At 42.8% G+C, this 12262-nt stretch overlaps 1 protein-coding gene across 1 annotated transcript in view; it reads left to right on the forward strand.

Moving 5' to 3' along the window:
* The window catches only part of LOC309560765 (ectonucleoside triphosphate diphosphohydrolase 8-like), a 130156-nt gene extending 118916 nt beyond the window's left edge, over window positions 1-11240 (forward strand). The window contains exons 5-10 of the mRNA XM_082264418.1: window positions 878-1052; window positions 4347-4577; window positions 7152-7421; window positions 7537-7647; window positions 9857-9994; window positions 10851-11240. Of these exons, the coding sequence (XP_082120544.1) occupies window positions 878-1052; window positions 4347-4577; window positions 7152-7421; window positions 7537-7647; window positions 9857-9994; window positions 10851-11030 (1105 nt within the window). The 3' untranslated portion in view covers window positions 11031-11240. The remainder of the gene's footprint in view (window positions 1-877; window positions 1053-4346; window positions 4578-7151; window positions 7422-7536; window positions 7648-9856; window positions 9995-10850) is intronic.
* Window positions 11241-12262: the final 1022 nt, after the last annotated feature.

The raw sequence follows: 12262 nt of genomic DNA on the forward strand, positions 1-12262 counted from the left end.
GTGATGCCTTCATTTTACTTTCTGTTATCCTCTGTTCAGTATCACTCACATTGTGAGAAAGTGACAGTGACCAAAGCGTCCTGAAAAATGTGACAAATGTGTGTTGAAAGCAGCACTCACTTTTGTTTGCAGTCTGCGGTGTCTGCGCCTGCAGTGACACCTGTCCCAACATGCAGTGAAGGGGTCTCCTCTTCAGGTTCCTCCCTTTCACAGTTAGCTGACCTCTAGTCTCTGCCCCTGGCCTCCATGACTGTGCAGCGAATTGAATGGGCGGCCAGCAGTAACACCTGTTTCAACATGCAGCAAAGGAGTCTCCTCTCCAGCGCCCCCCCTTCACAGTCAGTTGACCTCTAGTCTCCGCCTCCCGACCCCGACTGCCACCCAGTGAGTTGAATGGCTGGCCAGGCGGCTGGGGAGAGACTTGGTGAGTGGCGCAGGTTCATGGTGCAGCCCAGCTGCTTTGGACATGTGGCCTGATACCCCCCCCCCCCAATGTGTGGCATCTGGGGCGGATCGCACACCCCCAGTTGGTACGTCACTTGCCCTTCTTCTAGAGGAAAAGGAAATAAGAACATTGTCAGAGGGAAAATTGCAATCTATGTGCAAGGAAATAAAAAGTGCAATACTGCAAACACTGGCAGTATACATTTCCAAAGTCAGTGGCTCAGCAAATAGTGAATTAAAGATGAGCCCCAGAAGTGGGTATCTTGAAAAGCAAGTTGGCAAAGCATTATTGCATATTTGTTTTTCTGTCTGCCAAACAGGTTGTCTTTCCTTTCCTAGTAGCAGTAAAAGGCAATAAACATTGTAACTGTAACATGTAAACAGAAATATGTATAACATTTACATTTGATCTCCCTTATTTCTGGTTTTATAGCCTTGAGAATAAAACCGCATCAGACATGGTGCTATCCGAGGTCTCAATGACCATCAGCAATTACCCCGTTGATTTCCGAGGAGCTCGCATCATTAGTGGAAAGGAGGAAGGCTCATATGGGTGGATAACCATCAATTACCTCTTGGAGTCCTTTATGAAGGCAGGTGCTCTTGCTGTGCGAAGTTGTTATGAATCTGATCTATTCTAAATTTATTATATTCAGATATGATATAGCAGAATGCAAAATGTATTCTACTTGTATATTAGTGATATATTAGCTTTCAGCACTGGGAGATCAGCACTGGTAGTGTTCTGTGTAGAGCTCCTAGTATAGAAATCTGTGCCCCCCTCACACTAACCCTATCTGTAATCCTAACACTAACCCAACTGGTAAGATTAAACCTAGCATTTACCCTCTCTGTAATCCTAACACTAACCCCCCTGTAACCTCTAAACCAACCTCTTCCCTATAACCTCAACACTAACCCTCCTGTAACCTCAAGACTAAAAAATTGCATTTCACTATATTTAAAAAAAAGTAAACAGTAAAGTTAGCCCATTTTTTTTGTATATTGTGAAAGATGATGTCATGCCGAGTAAATAGATACCTAACATGTTATGGTTTAAAATTGCGCACACCCGCGGAATGGGTACAAACTACGGTCAATAAAAATCTCCATAGGCTACGGTTTAAAATGTTTTAACAGTTACCAGTTTAGAGTTAGAGTGTAGCTCTTTTTTTAAATTATTGCTCTCACTCTGGTGATTGCGGCGATACCTCACATGTGTGGTTTGAACAGCGATTTAATTTGCGGCGCGACTTCCGTATACGTTTTCTTTTGTGCGCGAGCTCACAGCGATGGGGGCGGCTAAAAAATGTTTTTTTCCCTATTTATTTATTTCTTTTTTTATTGCTGTCACAAGCAATGTAAACATTCCTTGCATTCCCTCTTTATGGAGGGATCGGGGGCCTAGACCCCTCCACTACACTTCCATGTATTCAAAACGCCGAAAACAGAATTTTTTAATACATTCACTTTTTAAATCTGGCGCCTTTACCAGCCGAGTAACGTGGATGTGACGTCATGGACCCCGCCTCCGGGTTAAGTCATCGGAGACCCGATCGAAGCCACATCTGGTGGGATGGGAGACCTGGGCAGAGCCACGAGAGGCTGCAGGAGGGGGGTCCCCTCCTTCTCGCTGGGGTAACGATCGAGCTGCTCCCGAGTCGCATCCTTCATTACCGCCGGAAAGCCGACCGCAACTCTAAAAAACGGTACCGGGGTGATGCCTCTAGCTAGAGGCATCACCCCGGTACAGCCACTTAAAATCAGCGGACGTAGTTCTACGTGGCTGGTCGTTAAGTGGTTAAAGTGGTTGTAAAGTCAGAAGGTTTTTTATCATAAGGCGGAGTTCCACCCAAAAGTGGATCTTCAGCTCATCCTTTTCCTCTCCCCCTCCAGTGCCACAGTTGGCACCTTTCAGGGGGGAGGGGGGAAACGGGTACCTGTTTTTGACATGTACCCTTCCCCACTTTTGGGAGACAGCGACGCGGCGCTGTCCCTCTGAAGTTCCGTCCCCTTTCTCTTTCCCCTGCTGCCGAGCCAATGAGAATGCGCAGCACGCTTTGCGCATGCGCAGTAGGAAAGCAGCTGTGAAGCCGAAAGGCTTCATTGAGCATTTACCCTTAGAGTGAATGACGGCGGTAGCCGATCCGAAAATCGGCTGGGGTGCTGACATCGTGGGCTCCCTGGCCAGGTAAGTGTCTATATATTAAAAGTCAGCAGCTACAGTATTTGTAGCTGCTGACTTTTAATTTCTTTTTTCCACAGCTGGTACACCGCTTTAATGCATTCTATGTATTAAGATAAAAAGCCTTCTGTGTACAGCAGCCCCCCCCCCCCCCTCAGCCCTCATAATACTTACCTGAGCCACCTCTCAATCTAGCCATGTCCACGAGTGCCTCGGGCGTCCGGGACTCTCCCTCCTGAATGGAGGAAACACAGCAGCAGCGCCATTGGCTCCCGCTGCTGTCAAATTCAGTTAGCTAATGAGAGAGAGGAGGTGGGGTGGAGTCATGGCTCCATGTCTGAATGGACACACAAAGCTGTGGCTCAGCTCGGGTGCCCCCATAGAAAGCTGCTTGCTGTGGGGGCACTCAATAGGAGGGAGGGGCAGGGGGCACTAAAGAGGGACCCGAGAACAGGAGGAACTGTGCTGCTCTGTGCAAAACCAACTGCACAGAGGAGGTAAGTATGACATGTTTGTTATTTTTAAAGAACAAAAAGAGACTTTACCGTCACTTTATTGCATTCCTTGCTTTAAGGTAAGAAATACTTAACTTAGGTAGTAGTAGTTACACAGGAAGAAGACTGGTCGAAGAGGTCAGCAGCCATTGAGGGTGCTAATGGACACCACATAGCTGGAGTGGAGGAGGGCATAGTTCCACCTTACAGCGGTATTAAACCCAAAACCTAAAATGTCATATATTGCAGCTTACCAATCATTACATGTGGTGGCTGCATTCGTTTTATTTTTAGCTTTTTACCCTCTGTTTTCACCTGGTAATCTGGCCAGTAACACACCTCCTGTATTAAAGTGCCCCCCACGCTGGATGAAGGAGTCTAGGGGCAACTTTGGACGGTAGTATTGTTAGTCTTGGGGGAGGGGAGTGTTCGATGTACTAGCAGATTTTAGATGCACTAATACATTGAAACCAAACTCCAGCTCACATTTTTCAGGCAGTTACAGGAAATATTTTTTGTTCCTTTGGGGATAAAGGTTTTACATAAATTAAATAATTTTAATGAATTAATAAACAAATAATTTAAAAAAAATAGATAAATAAAAGTTGATGATTGTAAGCAGTCCTGTGAGTTTTAAATGGTTTGCCTCAACTCTCCAATTGCCACATCTGCAGGACAGCTTGTTCTGTTAAAAAAAAAAACAACACAAATTGGTATGCTGCAATATAATAAATGTTTGCTTTTTAGTTTAATACTGCTTTAGGAAAACTCTTTACAGCAAGGCATGATGCCAAACATAGTGTGGAATAATTTAAGTTTTATATACACTTTATGGAACCAGAGTTTATTACCATCGTCTTAGGTATTAGTCATGCCTTAATGACAGAACTTAATTAAACTTTAAAATGAAGTTTGAATGATGGAATATGACACCTTGCATTTCCTATACCTAATGTAATAGTGGGGTCAACATGTTAATTTTCTTTTCAATCTAAACTTGTGAAAATTGCATTGTGTGCGGTGGAGTTTTCTAACAGATGAAATAATAATTTTCAGTTGAAATATATTGATAATGTGTGGTTTACTAATATCTTCGTTCTGTCCATGTTGCGATCAGTCTTGTTCTGTAGGTGATTTTTGTGCATACACATTATTTGACTGTAATAAAGTGTACAGTCCTATATGTACTTCTCAGTGTATTATATAACAATGTCTTTCTACAGTATTCCTTCAGCGGTCGTTGGGTTCGCCCAGTGTCCTCTAAGATTTACGGCGCTCTGGACCTCGGAGGAGCTTCCACACAAATCAGCTTCATTCCAAAGGTGGAAATCACAGACCCAGGGCAGAGGGCAGACTTTAAACTTTATGGTTTCCCCTACAGTATCTACACACACAGCTTCCTGTGCTATGGGCAGAACCAAGCCCTGAAACAGATGTTGGTCAAAGCAGTGGAGGTGAGCAACCATGCAAGGCCAGGTAACAAAACACGCTAAGCTATGTAAAGGAATCTCATAGTCTTTGTCTTTGGAGTGTCAAGAAGCATGCGTGTGACAAGGAAATGACAGATTTATAAAGAAGAAAAAAAAAATTTGAATTGGGATGGAAAATTGGGATGCCTTAATGCAGGGATCCTCAAACTACGGCCCTCTAGCTGTTGCGGAACTACACATCCCATGAGGCATTGTAAAACTCTGACATTCACAGACATGACAAGGCATGATGGGAATTGTAGTTCTTGAACAACTGGAGGGCCATAGTTTGAAGACCCCTGCCTTAATGCTTTCAATGCCCAGAGCCTCCTACAGGTGGCCTAAAGTTCACCTGTCACTTTCCAAAGCAAAATTTAAGCCCAATCTGGATCCTCCATGATTGGAGGATGGGCATGTGAATGAAAGGTCTTCCTCCCCCAGGAACAGCGACCCCCTGTGTCCAGTGAACAGCAGGGCAGCTGCTCAGCAAGGGACCTAGAAGCCAGTGGTGATCATTGGAGTAATAGTGCATACTAAAGTGATTTTCAGCTTCCATGGGCATCCCACAAGCAGGACATATACATACTTACTTTGGACCAAGCTGGACCTATGTAACTATGTAAAAATTGCATATTTGTAAGAACAGGAAAATGGGATTTTAATGGTGCCAAACAGACAAATAGTTTTATAAAAGTAACTAAATGTTGACATTTTGTTTATAAAAACCAACATTTGGTATAAAACATAATACAATATCCATGCAACTATGGTACAAATGCAGTAACTTAGGCTCTACATTTTATTAGGTACTGCACACAATCACTGAATAGTACACCAAATATGAATATGATAAAATCAATAAAGTGGACCGGATATCAGTAAAACGCCAGGAGAGGCGTCCCGCCGGAGGATGTGTTTTGGGGGGAGGTATAAGGGACCCTCGCAACCGCTGCCAGTGGGTGGCTGGCCTTGGGAGAGAGTGGACACCTTTCATCTGACATGGAGCCAATATATGAGATTCCCTGCTTTTAAGTAGTCTATTGGGATCTACTACTGGGTGTTTGAGGAACTAAATTATAGTCAACCCTCATGAATGTGATTATGCTCCTTTGGCATTGTCCCATCTTATTTAGATATATTGCTTAACCTTGGATCCTGTATTCTCCCCTGTGGTTTCACTGATATATCCCTGAGACACCCTCCTGAAATCCGGTCCACTTTATTGATTTTATCATATTTATATTTTGTGTACTATTTAGTGATTATGTGTACAGTGCCTATTAAAGTCTCCTGAAGAAGCCATAGTCTGGGGAAACATGTAGAGCTGAAGTTACTGCATTTGTACCATAGTCGCATGGATATTGTATGGTGTGTTATACAAATGTCAAAATAAAAATTTGTTACTTTTTTAAAACTATTTGCCTATTTAGCACCTCTCATTTTGACAATCTTATTGTCCTGTTCGTACAAATATTTGATTTTCCAGGGATGTGGATGAGGTATGACTCCTGGACACCCAGCAATTTCTCTATTTTTATGTAAAAATTGCCATATGTGGTATTCAGCTTTAAAAAACTTAAGATATTCACTAAAATTCTGCTTAAAACCCAACTCCAACCAAAGCATTTTCTTTTGTTTTACACAGAGTAGGAAAAGGGTTAAGAAAAAACCTCTATCCATTTTTTTTTTTTGTCTGTTTTTCCCATTGAGAACATTTGACTAAACCATCTGTGACAGTGCAAAGCCCTGCCACTGTGAAAATGTAGGAGAAAATGACACAGGATTTGCATTAAGGCCTAATACGATGTTCCAGACTATTGTGAGCAGAGAAAGCTGTGTTTTTGGCTTTCTCTAGATTCTGTAAACCTGGATTGGGGCCTGCAGCATGAAGATTCCAAAGTGTCTTGGGTGGGACGAAACCTTCAATCCTGTGTCCGTATTTTACTGGATGTGGACAACCTGTGTGAGTACACAGGCGTGGAGGTTCGTTATATACATCAGCAGGAGTTGTAGGTGGTGTCACCCAGCTAAGAGACTGGAGGTCTTGTTCCATAAGCCAAGTGGGCTCCTATAGAGATGTCAGGAGAACCCCTATCTAAAGGTCAGGAGTAGGCTGTGCAGCAGGGCACTGCGCCTAAAGGCTAAGTGAGCAAAGTGAACCAGAAGATCTGGACAATACAGTCAGAGGCATTGGTAAGAAGAGCAGCGTGGGTAGGCATTTTCAGTTGACTGTTGATGTTGAAGGTGGAAACCCCTTTGTGGGCAACTGATGTGTAAACTTTCCCTTTTGTTCATTAAATGCGGGCTGCCATGTCCTAAAGTACAGTTTGTAAAGTCACCAACTCATTGGAAAAGCACCTACCACATGAGCATAATCACACCCTGACCACACATCCCATTTTTTTAATATATATACAGTAAATTATAATAATAGCCAAGATGGGGAGAGGTAGCAAATCAATGACAAATCAAAGTTAATTCAGTTCACAAAATTGTCCACGGTCTTCCCTTGTGTTCCTATTATAATTCAAGTAACATTCATTTTTCTTTTATTTGCAGGGAAAAGATCCGAATCAGCCTATAAGCGTTCCCTGCTACCCTGCAGGATACAAATCTACAATCGCCCAAGCGTCTCTCTATAACAGCCCATGTACTGTTCACTCCGCCCCGTCATCTCCTCTAGTGCATGATATCGCCATCACCGGTACTGGGAACTCCGCACAGTGCCAAGCTTTGCTAAAAGCCATCTATGACTTCAACAGCTGTACCGGCAAGGAATTCTGTTCTTTCGAGGGAATTTATCAGCCTCCTGTTGTTGGGAATTTTTTTGTAAGTCAATTCAATAAAATTGGTCTTTACCTGTGCAGAAGACATAAATAAAATCCCCCCCAGGAAGTGTCCTGTGTTATGTGATTCAGAACTTTCTCTTTTATTTTCTTACTAGGCATTCTCAGCTTTCTTTTATACATTTGACTTTTTGAACTTGACATCTGGACAGGATCTACCAACAGTGAGGAGCACAATCCAAACATTCTGTGCACGAGACTGGACTGAGGTGGGTATGCGCACTGGCTCTGGGACCTTATGGTAGATGGGGTGTATTGGTTTAGCCAAATATCTATTGTTTTGGATAGAGTAGCCAAGGGTACAGCTTCGCTGCGTCCGCTGTAGGTAGATTTCTCTATTCTTCTGTTTGTCCATGGAGACAGAAAATCAGGAGAGAATGTCCCCAGTGGAGACACGGACAGAGATGAAAACCCAACAGAGGTTCTATTTCTTCCCTAATCTGTAAAAAAAAAAAGGTCTTTATTACCATATGCCCCCCCCCCCCACTTCCTGTGTCAGTGTGTCACTGGTAAAGGAAGTAAGAAGAAATCTTCCCAGTGGTGGCACAAGCAGCAGTAAAGAGGTTCTTCCCATTCACAACTTATCTAAAGCTATATCAATTTTTAGGTTGGAGTTCCACTTCAAGAGCTGTTGTTTAAAGCCCAATTCCAGTAAAAAAAAAAGAAGAGTACATACTTCTGTATTTTTTTTGTAGTTTATTGTGAAGATTTCCCTTTACTTCCTGTTCCAATGGCATCCAAACTGAACAAATAATAAAGTAGGATGGGTGTCTCCAGTATAAAGACAAAACCGCAGAGCACCTCTAAGTGCAGTATTTAATGTAACAATAAAATGACAATAAGTAGTAACTCACACATAAGTATGAAGTAGTAGGCATAGATGGCTCCGGTGATCCAGGAAGGATGGAAAAAGTCCAAAAGAGTCCAGAGGAGTAGAGTGTATCCAGCCGATATGGTGGAACCGGTAGGCGGAAAGAAGCCAACCCGAAGATTCTTCCTCCTTCCGGGTTCGGCTGATGCCCGGGGACCAGATTGGAACACAGCGTACGCTGCGTGACGTCACCGGAGATAGTGGTGACACGACGCGTTTCAGAGCGTGCGCAAAGCTCACTCTGGCGCTCTTTTTTCAAGTGTAGGTAAGTTGAATACAGAGAAAAGGCCTACTAAATAGCGAGAGGGGCATTTTCTCTGTATTCAACTTACCTACACTTGAAAAAAGAGTGCGCATGCCCAGAGTGAGCTTTGCACACGCTCTGAAACGCGTCGTGTCACCACTAGCTCCGGTGACGTCACGCCGCGTATGCTGCGTTCCAATCTGGTCCCCGGACATCAGCCGAACCCAAAAGGAGGAAGAATCTTCGACCGGCTTTTTTCCGGCTACCGGTTCCACCGTATCGGCTGGATACACTCCACTCCTCGGGACTCTTTTGGACTCTTTCCATCTTTCCCGGATCACCGGAGCCATCTATGCCTACTACTTCATACTTATGTGTGAGTTACTACTTATTGTCATTTTATTGTTACATTAAATACTGCACTTAGAGGCGCTCTGCGGTTTTGTCTTTATTCGTATCCACAGGACTGTCTTCTCTGTGTTTTCGGAGCTAGCCCTTTGAGCATTTTAATGCAATATCTCCTATCAACATTGTGACTCTTCTTTGGACCTCTATATCCATATCATGGACTAGAAAGTGTCCCTTTTTATCCACTTACGGTTATGTAAGTTTTTTAGCCCTGTCTAGAACCCATTTTTTATTCATACCATTTTTATACTCACCCCTGAGAGTCTTTTGTTCAGAGCGCTTGTTTTTTCCCTTTTTCACGGGTGTCTCCAGTATAAGAAGGCACAAAGAACAATAGAAACATGACAGAGGTTCTATATCTTAGCCACTAGTCTCTGCTAAACAAATATGCTTCGCTTGGTGTGTCTGTCTTTATCAGATACATATTTTATCACCAATTAATAAAACCGTGCAGGGCATAATCAATAAGTGAGTAATCAATCTCATGTGACAAATCCAAAGAATATAAATAATGAAATATATAAATACACCCAGTGAGCAAAGGGTGATAAAAAATAATCAACAGCTAAAATAATCCATATATATTAGAGATAAGGCATCTTGTGACTCCAAATGACATTCAGTAGTGTGTGATGGAAGGAAGCCCATCCACCAAGGAAAACACTGCCTCTCACCTCCAATATTCATCCCTATAAGGATCACTACCTAGCCCGGTGACAGGAAGGACGTTTAAATCTCCTCAATGGGCACACAGGCAGTAAAGATCTGACAGAGGTTCTAACCCTTAGCTCTGCGCACAACTAAAAGGAAAAGGTTTTGTCTAGAGTTGCAGCAGAATTAATTTTTTTTTCTATTTACATGCACATGTAAATGTATCTGTGCTTATTATATTCAGCTTCAGGCAAGTTTCCCGAAGGAGAGGACGGATCGTTTGAGGGATTACTGCGCCAACGCAAACTACATCCTCACTCTACTGCTGGATGCTTACAAGTTCAAAGATAACAACTGGAATTCCATCAGCTTCATGAAACAGGTGTTGTGCTCATTCCTTTTTGACTTTTCACAGTTGTTACAGAACCACCTTTCCTAGGTATTTGGGATCAAATGTCCAATCACAGTATGGGTCAGCAGGGGGCACGCACATGCAGTAAAACAGGCAGCAATGTACAGGTACATTGTCCGGCATGCCCGTGCCGCTCGCCTGCAGTAAAACTACTGTGAGCGGATGGAAAGTAGTTAAACAGGTTTATTTTGTACCTAGAATGTGTTCATTAAAAGATGTATGATTTTTCCCAAACAAAAACCATATTCACACGACTTTGATGTCGGGATACACACAGATGCCTGGACCGGCAGCTGGCTTGGCCTTTCAACATGCCGCTAAGAGCCTGAGCCAGCCTGACAATCACTGGCTCTCTGCTCACCAAAGACCGAGAACTGAGCGATCAGCGGTCCTTGATCACTCAGTTCTTGGTTTTAAAGGCGGTGGGGGAGAGATGCAGCATTGGACCGATGCTGCATCCACCTAGGTGAGTATGTTATTTTGTAATTTTACGTTTCCATACTTCTCTTTTAAGACAACAACCATCTTCTGCAATGGTCACCATTCTCTGTGGTGCACTTTCTTTAGTGCACGGGAAATCGTCCCTACCTTGAAAGAGCCAGTTGGTTTTGTTTACTTCCCAGGATAAAAGTTTCCCAGCCCTCCCCTGTACCCATCCATCACCAGTCTAGAACAATAAGGAAATGCTTGTGTACTGATGATTCTGGCCTACATGGTCTTTACACAAATCCAAGCCTAGAGTTCTGGTAGGAAGACAAAGAGTAGAAAACTGGTAAACTGCAGGACAGATACAGTACATAATCATGTTTACTGTCTTCTCCTACAGGCTGCAGACACAGACATTGGCTGGACACTGGGGTACATGCTGAACCTGACTAACATGATCCCTTCTGAAGCTCCTGCTAGCGTGAGAACGCAGAGTTATGATATATGGATCGCCGCCGTCTTCTTTATAGTCCTTACCTTGGCATTTGGGCTACTTATGCTGTTCTTATATTTCCGATAAACATTTGTGGAATCTTAGCAGAACATGAAGGATAATGCAACAGACAAGCAAGTATATAATGTTTACCTTTTTAGAATTCCAAAAATATGAAAGTATCAGCTAAAGACTAACAATCTCAAGGGCCAAACTCAGGATCCTTATTGTGCGTTGACCAGGCTGTGAACTGTCCCTTGTCACTTGCTTGCCTATGGGGCCCCACCATTGAACTTGAAGAAGCAATGGGTATAGATGGATCTCTTCCAAGCTGTGGGAGAACAAAAGTTCATGAAGAATATATCTCAGGTTGTGTTTGTCTTGGCCTACAGAACGAGGGCTGACAATTAAAACAATCTTCTAGCAGGAAAGGTACAGCCAACAATCCAACTTCCTAATTTCCTCTCCATCCCAAATATGGAACATCAGGAAAAACCTTACATGAAAAGATTCGATTTAAGGCTAGACTTTCTCCTCTGAGCTGGAACAGGCCTCGTCAGCTTCTGAATTCATTTGTCTTTAGCTCTGGAAAATGTTTCTTGGATCCTGCCATAGGAGATGAGATAAAAGTTTGGAGCCTCTTATGAATGTTTTTCTTCAAGAATATAACTTACGTCTACAAAGCTTGGAAAGAACGGAGCAGAAAGTAACCTCAGACCCGGGCCCCAGGATAATTGTTACAGAGACCTCTGGTCCTCTATACATCACCGTGAAGCCAACTTCATCACTGATTCTCTTACAAAGACTGTTGCCTCCTTGTTTTAGTCTTAGTAACTTGACATAACTGTCTAAAATATTTATGCACTTTTAACCTAGTTATTTGCCTTTATTTTATCTATGTTTGGATAAATAATTTTACAATTATAGGGGTCCCAGAATAGCTGTGTTTTTAGTAAGGTCCTTTGTTTTTTTTTGTTTTTTTAAAGAATTTTTTTTTTAAAACAATTATTTAGAGCTTTCTGTGCCCACTTTGTGGGGATTTAGCCTCACCTTCTGTCCCGAAGCCAACATTGTCACCAGGACAGGAACTTAGCGAAAATCTCTACAAAAGGCACTAAGCATTAACAAAACATGTTGAGAAGGGTAAACATTTTGTCAGTCTTCTATTGTGATTTCAGGCCCTGCTGGAAATTTGCCCTCTTTTTTTAATCTCAGTGACAACTTTGTCACCTCTGGGCAGAAAGTGAGAGGGAACTCCCCTTTTGGGATACAGACCGTGATAAAAACCATAGAAATACAGAAAGAGTCCCAAACCAAAA

Source organism: Pelophylax lessonae (assembly GCF_965119305.1).
Source record: "Pelophylax lessonae genome assembly, chromosome: 7".
NCBI lineage: Eukaryota > Metazoa > Chordata > Amphibia > Anura > Ranidae > Pelophylax > Pelophylax lessonae.